Raw genomic sequence first — 14,871 nt, forward strand, 5'->3', positions numbered from 1 at the left:
ACCGCTATCGCGCATAGGAGCGCGTCATCATCTTGCGCCAGGCGGCGCTACAAAGCGGCCCCACGCCCGACCAGAGGGGCGAACTGCTAAATTACACAGACGGGTCCGAGGAGGCTCGTTTGAGGAGGGAGAACGTTTGCCTGCTGACTGGGACGCCCACGCACCTGACCGCCTCACACCGCTGGTTCCTCCCTGCCGGGACGCGAGAAGCAACAGCGCCGCAGGTAGCAGGAACTAGCATTCCCAGGGGGTACCGCTATCGCGCATAGGAGCGCGTCATCATCTTGCGCCAGGCGGCGCTACAAAGCGGCCCCACGCCCGCAACGCGGGACGCGAGCGGGACGCCCGGGGCGAAGCCCGGGCAAAGGGCGGGCCCTCTACGGCCCTCATCGGCTAGAAGAGGCTGGGCTGGGCCAGAGATCCTGGCACAAGGTTTACGTAAGTAACTGTCTCTGTTGTGTGCCCACCTCGTGAACACTCCTCACCATTGAATGGCCGCTGCGGCTACAAGCCCTGCATTAGTGGGGTCGGACAAAAATATCACCAACCGAACACTGGATGATTATTTCCTTAAACCAGCCATAGATGGCAACAAGGAGCTTTTGTTAGCCGAGAGGAGGGCAGACCGCCGTCGTTCCATCGAGCGAATAAAAAACAGAACATTCTCTGAACCTATAATGTCTGTTTCTTTAGACGACGATCTGATTAGCACCCCAGTAGATAACACCTTACTGACTTGCAGCGTACCCTTGCTCCTCCAAGAATGTTTAGCTCCGGCATTGTCACCTACCCATTCTCAAGAAACCACCCCTACAGTGACCATTGAACATAATAACATTTCTAAGATCCTAATATCCCCCACAATAAGGCCTGGTAAAGTTGTACGAGGTAAAAGCCCGAGGCCAGTGACTGATAAAACGCATGGGCCACCTCCACCTAAAAGAAGAAGGAAAACTTTAACAGCTAACAAGCCCAAAACAAGTCACACTGAGTTTGGTAAAAAGAAGAACACTGCTACACTACCTTTAATGGGATCTTCTGATACAAACCAAACTATAACAGTTAGCCCCACTTTACCGTTACCTTTACCCCAAGCACCTACAGACTCTGATACTACCCTTATCCAGATGGAGGAGGACTTGCAACCCGCCACCCCCAAGTCGCTTCTGGACAATATTGAGTTGATCATACGTAGTTACATGCTTGCTCTGTCAGACAGATTTAGGGGGATGGAGACACGTCTAGGTAAAATTGAGGGGGATCTGACTGTGTTAGGGAATTTTGTACGTTTACAAGGTCAGCCCAAAGTACAGCACCAACAAGTCACCACATTAACCCAACCCCTCTTAAAAAATACTGTGGGTCCCACACCGTCTAAACCTAGTACAAGTAATAGCCAGGCTGTTGTAGCAACTTCAGCCACCCCTAATTCCCTAAATGTGGCACCGAAAGCACATGGCGGTAATACCTGTAAAAACTTTTTAACAACAGCTTCAACTGATATACAGGGTAAACCTACCATCTCATTACCAACTACTTCCGCAAATATTCCATCCAGGGAACCTAGTACTCTCCCGGGAAGATCCCCTAAACCTGAAGGGAAGGAGAATAACTGGGGAAGAGGGGGCCTGTCTAGGGCACCACCAACAGAACTTCCCCCAGAAGCATTACCGTTTGTGGTCATACTCACCGGGGTCCCAGAATTGCCCATTGGTAAAAGAGAGGGATACTCACAGTTAAAAAATAAAATAACGCACTGGCTTTCTCTTTATAGACCCAAACCCATTGCGATTAACGGTGAGATAGTCCATGTCCGGCGCCTGTCCTGGCTGGGGGGCAGAGCAAAGGACATTGGTGGCGATGTTGTGGTAATAAACTTTAGAGACAGGAGAGCCGTACAACATATCCTGAACTGGCCTTACGGAAATGAAAAGAACTGCATAGTACCACGCCCCCTGACATATTTTTACCCCAGATCCACTGTCTTCCCTCCACAACACTATAACAACAATACCTTCTTCTCTTCTCAGTTCCCTAACATCGAGGCTCTAAACCCCGTATACATGCACCAACTGGCTCCACCACCAGCCACACACGGGTGGAATACCATACCCTTTAATCATAAAACTGGTTTCAATGGGAACATGTCAAACCTGTTACCATTTACGCCTCTAGAGCTCTCTAACAGGTTTATGGCCTTTAGCAGCCTAGAGGACTGCGATTGATGGTTAAGGAATGCAGAAGCTACGGGGGATGGGGTAAGTGCTTCATGTAATTTAAGGTCACCTGAGAAGCTAGGGGGTCGCTGTCATGATAAAAATTCACATAGTGTCCAAACCGCCGCTGTTAAAAACAGTAGTCCCCCTAAAGCACTACCCATAGTGCTCCCAGGGGAAAATGAGGTGCCCTTCACACCCCCATCAGATATAAGGCTATTTACTAGTGATACATCTGAGCTTCGGGAGTCAGATGCAGAGTGTACTGTGGGCCCGGTGGTGGCAGGCGCAATGTCGCCTATTTCAACATCCTCACAATTAATTAGAGAGTCTGTTACTTGTCCTGCCCTCAATGACAGTGCAAAATTAATTTCCTGGAACATTGCAGGTTTGGCAAATAAGCTACGAGACCCAGTATGGCTATCATTTATCAGAAAATGTAGTATTGTGTGTCTCCAAGAGACCTGGATAGAGGAAAATAATGTTCATATGGAGGGTTTCTTAAGCTTCATTACCCCAGCAGTTGCCTCGACCAGGGGTAGAGCCAAGGGTGGCTTGGCCATCTTCATTAGCCAAGATCTGCAATGTAACATAAGCAACTACCATAGTGTAAATCTGAATTTACAGAAGATTGATTTAAAAAATGAGAAGATTGTGATGACACTGGTTAATTTTTACAATGCTAACAGTAATAATGAAACTTGCAATATTGCCTCTTTAAATGATATTCTGAGCAAAAATGTTTACAATGTATCACGGCATTTGTTGATAGCAGGTGATTTTAATGTTCAACCATGTGGTAACCCAGCTAGCACGCCAATGGGGTCTTTAGGGTGTCATAATGAGGAAGGTTTTCACTTCTCCCATGGTAGGGGGGGTAAGAACCTAAACGATCTAACGAACGAGCACAATTTGATTGTAGCTATGTCGTTGGTCCCCGATATAAAAATCTTTGACACCCCAACCTTTAAAGGGCATGGGCAGGGTTCCTTTATCGATCACATATTAATATCTTCAGATGCTGTTCAATGGGTCTTGCATTTTTCTATTCTCACTAGTATATACAGCGATCATAATCCCCTTGTTATAAACTTGGGTGGACCTTTTATTGCTAAACGTCAGTCACGTTTCGATCATGGCACGTTAAGGTGCGTAAATGGCAGGCGTCGCATTAAATGGTCAATGGTAAATCAAGACACCTTGTATACTAATATAACCAGCGCATGTGAAGCGGAGCTGTCCGTTTGTCTTTCATCTGACTCAATCCCCTCGAACATTTTGTTTAGGTTCGAGGGGCTGGTCGCTAAAATTGGTTCCATGCTTACAGCGCCAACAAAGGGACATAGTGAGAATAATTCTAAATGGTTTGATCATAACTGCTCAAAGGCAAGCAGGGATCTGAAACTTGCATTAAAAACCAAACCAAGAGATCGTGAACTGATAAAAAATCTTCGCATGGCCTACAGGAAAGTAATAGCCACTAGAAAAAAGGAAATTAAGGCAAACGTTATTGAATCCCTCTTAGACCCATCCGTGTTGGGGAATAGCAGTAAGTTTTGGCAAATAATTAATAAACCTATGTTTGAAAACCCAAATGACACAGCTATTGGAACAAACATCCCAGAGGGGGAGTGGGTGTCCCATTTCAGTACAATTTTTAAGAGCAATGAGCAACGGGAAGTCTCCGATCTTTTAATTCCAACTGCGATTCCACTGTGTTTCACAGTACAAGAGACCGTTAGGGGAATACAGGGTCTAACCACCAACAAGGCCCCGGGTCCGCATGGATTGCCGCCGGACCTGTTTAAGTCTAGTATCCCGTTTTGGGCCCCGGTTCTCACGACTGTAATAAATGCAGCGGTGACAACTGGTTGCCCAAGAACTTGGGGTCTCTCGACTATAGTCCCCATTTTTAAGAAGGGCGATCGCAGTAGCCCGTTATGTTACAGGCCAATTTCTTTACTGAATTCAGTAGTTAAAGTGGTAGGGGGTGTAATTCTTAACAGGTTATCTATCTGGGCTAAAGAAAATAAAATCCTTTCACCCATACAATACGGGTTTAGACCAGATCACTCGACCATTACGCAGTGTCTGAACCTATACCTTATTCTAAGTAAGTATACATTGGCGAGACAAGGCACTGTCTACATGGCCTTTATGGATCTGTCGTCCGCTTTCGACTGCGTAGACAGAAGCCTATTATGGGCCACTTTGCTGAGAATGGGCGTAGAAGGAACCTTGTTAATTTTCTCGCTGATCTGCATACAGACACAAGGGCGAATGTCCGTTACTCTCAAGACCTTAATGTAACGGATGAATTTAAAATAAATCGGGGTGTCCGACAAGGTTGCATCTTGGCCCCTTTTTTATTTAACCTGTATATTAATGAACTGGAGGAATCTCTCTTACTTGTAGAAGCAGATTATCCCTTAGTTGAGCGCAAAGGGGTACCTGTACTACTCTACGCCGATGACGCTGTTCTTATTTCCAGAACAGCAATCGGTCTTCAGAAACTATTAAATTCCTTCCACAAATTTATGGAGTCACGTGGTTTAAGTATAAATAACTCCAAGTCCTTCGTCATGAAGGCAGGTAAGGGCATTCTGAAACCTGGCCATTTCAGTATAAATGGGGAAAAAATTCCATCAACCAACTCCTTCTCTTACCTCGGGGTCCTGATAGACCATAAGTTATCATGGGGCCCAGCAGTCTCCAAAAAGAAGGGAGAAACTACAAGGGTCAATGCGGCCATCCTTGGCTTTGCAAAAAAAATCGGCAATTGCCCGTTGGCCGCATCGCTTAAATTGTACCAGGCAAAAAGCGTTGCTGTTGCCTGTTATGGGAGCGAGCTCTGGGGCTATCGCAAGGCTAAAGACCTAGAGGTCGCAGAAAATAACTTCCTAAAAAAGATCCTAAGACTACCTAGGAGTATTGGGAATTACTCAGTACATGAGGAGCTGGGGGTCCCCTATCTAGGTGACAGAATAGCAGTAAGCCCAATCACATGTTGGCTGAAATGTTGGCTAAACAATGAAATTCCATTAACACATGCCCTACTGAAAGAAGCTTTACAGCTAGATGGGAGATTTAAGGTACCGTGGGTAAAGTACATAAAGGACAGCTTAACGGCAATTGGCCGACATGATCTGTTTTATGCCCCAAATACAATTAGAAAATCTGATGTGAACCTGGTTAAGAATGCCTTAGTTTTGTTAAGATGTACCGATAGAGAAGAGGCTGAGATACAGAAGGTCAGTATTAGGAAACATCTATTGTTAAAAACATGCTTGCTAATAGAACCTTACCTGACATGGCCTATGTCCAGCTATGATCGGTTTCTGCTAACAAGGTTCCGCTTTGACCTCTATCACCTCCTATTGGCATTCCCAAGTGGCACTCAGCGGGGCGAAGTGTTGCCAGCTTGTGGCTGCGACGGAAAGTCTGCTCAAGATCTGGCACACTTCCTTTTTATTTGCCCTTATTACTCCACTCCACGGAAATTATACCTTAAACCGTGCCTTAAAAAAATGAGCTTCACACAAATTAAACCCGCACTTTATTACTTACAACTACTGAATATTGACTGTACTTTGTTTATTTGTAATTTTTAAAAAAAAGCCATCTGCTTTAGGAAAAGCATGGATGGCTAACCATGCTGTAAAATTGTGCTGGTGCTTTTTAAGTTTACAGTTATTTATATTTTTAACCATATATTGCCCATGCTTTTATTGCCTGATATATTGTACTGTTTACTGTGTCATTTTTTGCCTTTGAAAATGAATTGTGTGTAACCGTTTTTAATTGTGTGTTTTTTAAAATGAACTTTTATGATTGTAAAATTTACAATCGAATAAAGATTTTGAATTGAATTGAATTGAATTGATATTATAACTAAAAAGCTCTCCTTTCCTTCTTTTAGGAAGCACTATGGTTATGTTATGCTCAGAGGTCTGCACTCAGGATAAGATCTCATATCTTCTCTCTTCAGAGAACCTTGACTCTTTGGTATGCCTCCTGCAACAAATACCTCACAACAAAACTGTGTTTTTGAGAATATACCTGAACTACACCCGTACTGCTACACACAGCGCTTTGGGTACATGCGGAAACACAAGCCATGAGATGCAACCTACGGACAGGTTTGTCTGCCAGACGGAAGGGAGTGTAAGCTCTTTTTACCATCAGCTGAGATCACAAGGTAATGAAATCTCTGCAAACGAGACATAACTTAATAAGGGTAAAGTCTATCTTAGGGAAGTTTAAATGTTACCAGCAATACACTAACCACAGTCGAGCTCAAATCCAAAGCAGCCCTAAAGAGTTTTGCAATAGCAGTTCCATATTGCTGAGACCAGATGGGATAAGATGGTATGCCCTGATATGGGTGTTTTGTAGAGGGCATTCACACCCTTAGTGGCTTCTTGGTGATATCAACTGGCCTCATCAACATAATCACAGGTCTTTAAGTTCCTCCTTAAGAGTAGCTAGTCTTCAATAGAGGGTCTCCACTGACAGCTTATTTCATAAATGTGCTGTCTGGACAGTAACACTTCTGCCACGTATGGTAGATTCAAGATGGTATTTATTTAGCCATACTCACCTGAATATTTCTAAAAAGGGGTGCAATAATGGCCTCTGTCATTGGCTTTCCAATAGATCCTGACTGCAAGGAGAAGTTACTTGACCTTTGTAGAATGGACACAAGTGCTTTGAAGACTGCTTCAGGGCCAGGGTCTAATAGGGAGCCGCTGCATTTTCTTTGTGGTTTCAAAGTAAACTGATTGGGCAGTGGTGCAAAGCAATCCAAGGTGGGTGATCATGCCGTACCATAAATAGTCATGTGCTGCCTGTGATGTAAGTAGGAAAGAAGACTATGGGCTTTATGCTCAAAAGAAGGTAGTAGATCTGCAAGTGTAGGTTTGCACTGTTTCTTGGGCGCAGATTTACAATTTTTTTAATCTCACTTAGGTTTTCAAGAGTATTCATGGAGACCTGCAACAGTTGTTTATTTCCAGGTTTATGCCAATGGGCACCCACTGAAGGCTGTCATCATTAAGTGTACTAATTTGCAAATTTGTGATCATGGTTAAAACATCAGGATTGCCGCCCCAAACTGTTAAATATTACACTTGTTGTGTATCGGGACTCTCATTTATCTATTTGTTTATTAACAGTTCAATGTATTTCATGCTGCTATTTCATCTTTATTTACATGCCCCAATTGGGAATCTTCTATCCATCTTATGACACTGCTGTTTTTATTGCAAATGCATTTCTATTGTTTAATGTATTTCTCTGCTGCTATTTACCTGTGCTTTAATGGATATACTCATATCCGAATAAAGATCAAATTGAATTGAAGAATGGTTTCGTGAATTTCCCAATAATGCACAGTCAAATACATAGTTCAAAATATTCCATGTATTTATTTATGATTTTCTATAGTACCACCATACTTAAGAAGGTGTGCTTTATAAATAACCAGAGGGATATAATTGCAATCGAAGACATCTGGATGATGTAAAAAAGTAACACGTGATACAATGGAAGGGGTGGAATTATCCGAAGGCACATTGTGACCGTATTAGTTGAGGTAAATGTGGGATTTAGTAATTTCCTGATGGTTGGCAGATAAGGTTGAGTTCTGAGGGAAGGCGGAGGTGAGTTCCAAAGGCCAGGACTGGTACCAGAGAATTTGTATTAGGATTTGTTTTCAAGCAAAATGTGAAGAGATGTAACACCACATGAATAACTCCAATGACCATAATGCATTGTGATAGAACAATATCACCCATTGACACCTTCAGGTGTGATGTTACAGATGAGCTGTGAAGTATACAACTGCAAGTTCTACAGTGCAGTGGAAGATAAGAAAGGAAGGACAGGTTGTTAAAGCCAAGCTACACACCTGGAGTACACTGATGCACACAAGTGCGACCATTTTAAATACATAAACTATTCTTTGGTATGCAAATACTCACATAATTATTACAATCTGTTCATTCACCTTGGTGTCTCAAGGGGTCTACTGAACCCACTAAGCTACGCATTAAAAATGAAAACTCAGTTTTATTTAACCCCATATTGTAAAATCTGTGCTTACGTAGTAGCAACATTCTCAAAAATAAGTTCACATGTCCTCGCTACAAATTATTTTAATTACTGAACATCCAGGGAAATCAGTTCAACATATTTAAACCAATGTTGACATCATTAGCTTCATGTTGAGAGTCTATTTGTGTTGGTTTCTCATAGCTTTAAGTTTTCGATAGAAACAAAGTTGGGAAGGTTAATTAACATGATGTCCATTGAGAATATTGAAGACTAAACGTAGTCCAGATTTTGGAATCCAGTAATTAGATTAAGGGAGGGTTTATGACAGAACACAGTGCATATTTTATAAGGTTAGTCACCTTAAATATCTTATGAACTCATGCATACTGCTCTTGGCTTTCACGTTGTGTAAAGACACATTTTGCACACTGTGCACATGTTGTGCTGCACTATGCAGTGAATACCAGGAAATTCAAGAAACCAGATGTTTAAAGACATAAAGTATTTAGATAATGCTCACACCAACATGTGCTTCATAAAGAATATGCAGTGCTCTTTCATGGACATCTTCCTTGTGAAATGAAGTGGTTGTCAAAGGCATGTTGCAACCTGTGTTCACCCCTTCTCTTTTGGTGCTAACACTTCTTGTCTTGTGCTGGTACCCATAAGCAGGCACGTATTCACTACCTAAATCGTAGGGCCCTGTGAGTTCAAACCCCTCTCCTAGGTCCTCCACAGTCAGAACAACACAGCAGAGGAAGACATAGAGACACACCGTTCTTAATTTGTAAAAGAATGAGTGTCGATGCCCAAAGCTGTGGTCAGAGGCACTTGTCCAGTACTAGTAAATGCTGGTACGATGAATACAAAGGCTGCACTATCTTCAATCCACCTGATACCTCTTTAATCCACTTCTAGTAACCCATGCCATTTTATTTCACTCTTGCATGTTCCTGCTTTCTCCCTATGTGATGGATTCCATATTGCTCTTCTTCCGTCGTTCTACTTTGTTTGTGTTTCCCTCTCTTGCTCTCTGTAAATGTCTGATGCAGTAAAAATACGTGCTGGGCCAAAAATGAGTGTTGGTTGCCCCGGCCAGCATCACCAACTGAAATTAAGCACTGTCTCAGACATATCATAGGAATTGGAGAGGCTGCTGCTTAATTTATGCCCGTGGTTGCCTGTGGGTATTACCGGCACTTATTGAAGGGCACCGGGACTCTTCACACCCTCCTGTGGGTGCAATCTGATTTTAATCTGACTGCCATTAGAGGTAAGTGCTCCTTTTGGACATGATCACCCCCACTTTATGTCTGGTATCTGATGCAATTTTGACAGAAGTGTCTCTGGATTACTGCTATACAGGTCACCAGTGTCAGATCTCATTCCCCAAAACTGTACAATCGTTCCCCCAATTTCCAATACCTTTAGCACCCCTTGTAAGTCCCAAGTAAATGGTCCCCATGGTATTTAGGGCAAGGAGGCTAAAGAGGGTGCCTAAGGTCTGCAGCATGAATTGTGCCATCCAAAGGGACCCAACATACAAACTACCATTGCAGAATGCGTGTGCTGGTGCTGAGAAAAGTGAAGACACGACAGGGCACACCTCCTGTGTCCCATACCTGCAGACACTGCATACAGTATAGGTAAGTCACCCCTACAGCAGGCCTTACAGCCCTAAGGCAGGGTGCACTATATTCCATGTGTGGACATATATGCATGAGCAGATATTCCCTGTGATGTCTAAGTCGATTCCTAGATATTACAAGTAATGAGGTAAGCCGTTTTGAGTACATGTGCTGGACACTGGTGTTTACGAGTTGCCCAGCGACATGATGGCTTCACTGAAACTAGAGATGTTTGGTATCAAATAGCTTGAATTATTACGCCCACATTGATTCCAGTGATGAATTTATTAACAGATGCCCGCAAAGGGCACATTAGAAGGGGCCCCCTGAAAACCTATCGACAACGTGTGTGTTGGCTGACTGGTGCAGACCAGCCTGCCACCACAGACAGGTTTCTGATCTCTTGCAGGTGAGTGCCCATGCTCTTTAAGGGCAGAAACAATGCCTGCTACAGCTGGAGGTGTTGTCGTCTCCTCCAAGCAGGATAGTTAAGTAATCAGCATATCAAGGCTGGCAGGAGACTTCAAAGCCTCTGCCGCCTTTGATATGCAACAAAAGGATTCCCCAGACTGGGGAAATGCCACCCCCTGCCTCAGGCCTATTTGGCTTCAGGACAGGTTGGAAAATTAGTTAGTCAGGAGGTGTGTTTCCCCACTCAGGCTCGTACCACCCCTGAGGTGGGCTACCTGAAGCAGACATGGCTTTTAGAATTCCACCATCTTAGTTTAGGTGAAATAAGGCTCTCTGGGTCAGGGTTATGCCCACTTCCTTTAGCAAGAAGTCATATAGAGGGTGTAGACACCCTGAAGGTAAGTAGCCCATTGACAGCTACCTGTCACTCCCCATAACGTCCCTAAATTGAGTATTTAGGTGGCATTCCTGTCACCAAGAAATTAGATTCAACAGATCAAGAAGAGAGGACAAAGAAGAGCCCAGCCACCCTTTTCAATCGGCACCTGAGTGCCCTAGCCGGGGTACTGACAAATCAACTGTGCTTGCTTGTTCTCAAGACCCTTGTGACTCGAGCCCCCTGTTGGGAGCTCCTGGAATTGTCCCCAAGTCCCCTTCTCCAGCCTGTATTTAGGTGCCCCCTCCTTCTTCCAGTGTAGCACGCACAGCTACTACCTTGGCCAGCACCTCTGCACTCGGACGCTCCAGATAAGGTGATGAGTAACTGATGGTGGTACTTTGGACCTTGGCCCCCTATGAGCCTAAGTCCAGAAGGAGACCCCCAGAAACCGACCTTAAATACCTGTATGCTTTCTATGCCTTTTCCCTACATAGGAAAGCATTGTGCGTAAAGGCGCATTTAATTTTTACTTACCTGCAAAATTTAATATTTAAAAAAGTACTTACTTCATAACCAAGTTCTTGGTGTGTGTCTCATTTATTGCCCATTTGAGTACAACAAATGATTAGCACTACCCTCTGATATGCCTAACTGCGTGCCCACATTACTACAAAGAGAGCATTTGGGATATAATTTGTGCATCTGTAAACCAATTGGGATTTTTCTGGACTCTTTACACAGTGTGCCTCATTTTGGTCCACTATATAAAGAGCCAGCTGCCTACACCACTGCAGCCCGGGTATGGCCTGCGGTTGGGCAAGTCATTGCTTTTAACCTCTTTACTCTTAGCCTTCCAGTTCGGAAACTAGACCACATGAGAGCACATAAGTAAGGGAAAACAACAAGGGAGATGAGAGGAAGGGAAGGAGGGAAGCGAAGGGACAATATGAAAAACAAATGGAACAAAGAGAGAAGGAACAGCAGGAAGATGAAAACAAGAGAATGTCATGTAGTTCCTATAAATCTATGTAAGATCTGCACGTTTAGACAACATACACTTTAGGATTGGTGTCTGGACTGATTCTAGACACCCTTACCGGGTATGTTAGCCTGTATACCAGCTATCTCACAGTGCCACTAGAAACCCCTCTTACCAAGGAGAGAATAGTTCTTGGCACCTATTGAACATGACAACCCTGATCCCTCAAGATCGTGGAAGCAGGATACTACTTTTCGCTCAGTCACTCATGCTCACTTTGTCTCAGAGAGACACACAGAATAAACGGTGGGGACGTTTTTCAATTAGCATTTATTGAACCAGCGTCATTCTAGTTTAAAATAGGTGTGCTTAAACAACCATTAGACAGTAACAGATATGAATGATTTTAAGCACAAACAGAGTAAAAGGATGGTAGATTTCTACCATCGTGCTAAAACAATGAATACAGGCAAGTGTATAAAATACATGACAGTAGTAAATGCGTACTCCTACCATGCAACCCTAACTAGCTGTACCTGAGTGTACTTAGCATGTGTATGGGTGTAAAGCCAAGAATCCCTCTAGAATAAAGACAACTCTATTACCTGAAGTGAGAGACTGTGGGACCCAGTCTGGGTCTTGAGATGGACAACCGCATGGGATGTCAGACCACTGCGAGCTGGAGTTTCTGCGTGCAGTAGCCTCAGCATTTCACATCAGTGTGTCAGCATGGAAGTTCTTTTCTCCTCGGACTATCTCAGCAAGATATGGTGTACATACCACCAATGTGGTACCCCCTGGGGATATACCTTGCTGTGTCATGTCGGACTACAATGATGGAAGGAATGACCCTTATACATAGTTATTATGCAGGAGATGGTAGGCCTGCTGTCCTGCTATGATTCCAAGAATCCTCATGCATAATGAATGAGGCTTAAGCTTTTCAGAGAAAACCCCATGTCATCTTTGGACATTACCGTAACTAGGTGAAAGGTCAGTACTAAGAATCGTTAGGTAGTGTGATATCAGGGGAATGTAGGTGAAAGGGGCATTCATTACTTGAGCCGATAATGGGGTACCTATTTGGAACATAACTAGATGGAATTATGTAGAAAAATAAAGGGGAAGCTGAAGTGGGAAGAAAAGGGGAATGTACGAAGAGTGAAAGAAGCAAAGGAAGGATAAAAGGAAAGCAGAGGAGAGAAGGAAAACTGAGACATTGAAAGTGAAATAAGGGAACAAGGAGAGTAGAGCAACTGAATGAAGAGGAAGAAGGGAAGAAAGATGGAGATACAGCAAGGAAGGGAATATGGAAAAAGGATGGAATTACAGGTGGCAGGAGGTGATAAATGTAGGCTGCCAATGTGAGAGCAAGAGTGGAAGCTGGTATGGCAGCGTGGCAGTGAGAAAAAAAGGGTAGGGAGATTCACCCAAAGTCCTGCCACAGTGGTAGTTTGCCCACCAAGGAAGTGTTCATACGGAGGATACCGGAGGGTAAAATAAGAGAGGGCGATATGGGGTTAAAGTGGGTTGACCAGAGAGGCATGGTGTATAGGTGAAGAGGGTGATGATGGAGGGTGGAAAAGTAAACTTGTAAAGTCTCTGCTGCTCCAGATCAGATAACACCCCTATTTCATCCCAGTGTTCAATAGTCCTGCAGACACTTGCCTGTATGCTACCTAGTCGAGGAACAACCCCCCTGGTGAGTCGATAAATTCCCTGTTAATCCTATCAAAGACATTTGTGAAATTACCCCCATTAGCACCCTTCACTATCTACATCTTTTGGAAACTGTTTGAAAAGGGAGACCACAAGATGCAGGAAACACCCATCCTAGGTGACACACAGTGGCCTACCTTCAGAATCGAAATCCCAATGCCCTATGTTAAGTGCCAGAGGCAGAGTGAACCATAGGAGACATAAGGTCTGACATGTTGAATTTAAGGAAACTTGAAGTACAAAACCAAAACTCTGCAGGAGTCAAATGTCTGTGGCAACACATGATGAAAAAGACCCAGAAACCCCAAAGTTGGAGGAGGAGTGTTTACAGACAAAAAGAGTTGAATTGGTGGTTCTGAACCCATAGCATCATTCTGCACCAGGTGGCGCCAAGATAACCCAAAAAGCTGTTGTCCCTTGCAAAGCCTTCCCTCCTTCCAAAGTAATGAATAGGCGACAATGAGAGGTTTGCACCTGACAAAAGAGAAAAGCCAAAGAAGTGCCTCATGCAAGCCCAGCTACATGCACAAGGACTCAGGATGGGCTTGGAGTAATCAGTATCAACAAATCATTCAAGAGACAATATGGGATTATGCACTGCTCTGGCACCTGGATGACGTACCGGCCCTTACCCATTTTGTCTGATCTTCTCTTTTATTGTTATATATTATATGCCCATATTTACAAAAAATCACTCTAATCCTGCCTTAGTGGATCTAGAACCAGATGTGCGAATAACTAGTTGCAAAATACTGGTAGCAAATTACGTTCAGTAGAGAATTTTACTAACTGACCTATGTACCAATTGGCCCTGGTCCTAGAATCATCCTCCGGTGGCCATGCTAGACCAGTTCCATACTTGTGTCCACCTTTTGATGGGGGTGCAATTCTGAAGGCAATGTGAGTTTTGAAGGGAGTGGGCTCATATCGGTGGTAGTGTGCATAAAGCTTGAAACCTGCGTGCATGTTGAAGGCCTATGTCTGAACTTTAACTTATCCTGTATCCACTTCGTATCATGTAGTTGGCTCCCCTGTAATAATAATCATAATAATAATACATATTTGTAAAGTGCGAACCTTAAGAGGTCCAAAGTGCTGGAGGCCGTCGGGCAGATTAAGTGAGCTATTGCCCAGAGTCACATGATGCTGAGCTGAGCTGCTGCCAGTGCCGAGGATTGAACTGTGAGCCCTGTGCTCCGGAGTCAGCCGCTCTGAGAAAGTTTCTATTGCCTCCTTAACCTGTAAAGCTCTGTGCTAGTGATGTGCAAACGTATGATTTGACAATAGTAGTTTGCAGAAGGCATGAAGCAAATACCAATGCCATAACTGCCTGCATCCTACGTTGCAAAGAAAGGACAGAGAGATCCATACAATCACCCCAAACATTTTGTCTTCCCCCTCTTGTTTTTCTGAATTACTTTATGTTGGCCTTAGGATTCTGTGCACTTTACCATAGCTTACCAGTGCTTAAGTTCTTGTGTTCAC

The 14,871-nt window shown here is 43.8% G+C and overlaps 1 protein-coding gene across 1 annotated transcript in view; it reads left to right on the plus strand.

Annotated features, from left to right (window-relative positions):
• The window catches only part of TMEM156 (transmembrane protein 156), a 199,499-nt gene that overhangs the window by 31,434 nt on the left and 153,194 nt on the right, over positions 1-14,871 (plus strand). Inside the window, exon 2 of the mRNA XM_078678334.1 lies at positions 6,136-6,414. Coding sequence (XP_078534460.1) covers positions 6,136-6,414 — 279 coding nt within the window. The remainder of the gene's footprint in view (positions 1-6,135; positions 6,415-14,871) is intronic.

This window comes from Lissotriton helveticus, chromosome 2_2 (genome assembly GCF_964261635.1).
Source record: "Lissotriton helveticus chromosome 2_2, aLisHel1.1, whole genome shotgun sequence".
Taxonomy (NCBI): domain Eukaryota; kingdom Metazoa; phylum Chordata; class Amphibia; order Caudata; family Salamandridae; genus Lissotriton; species Lissotriton helveticus.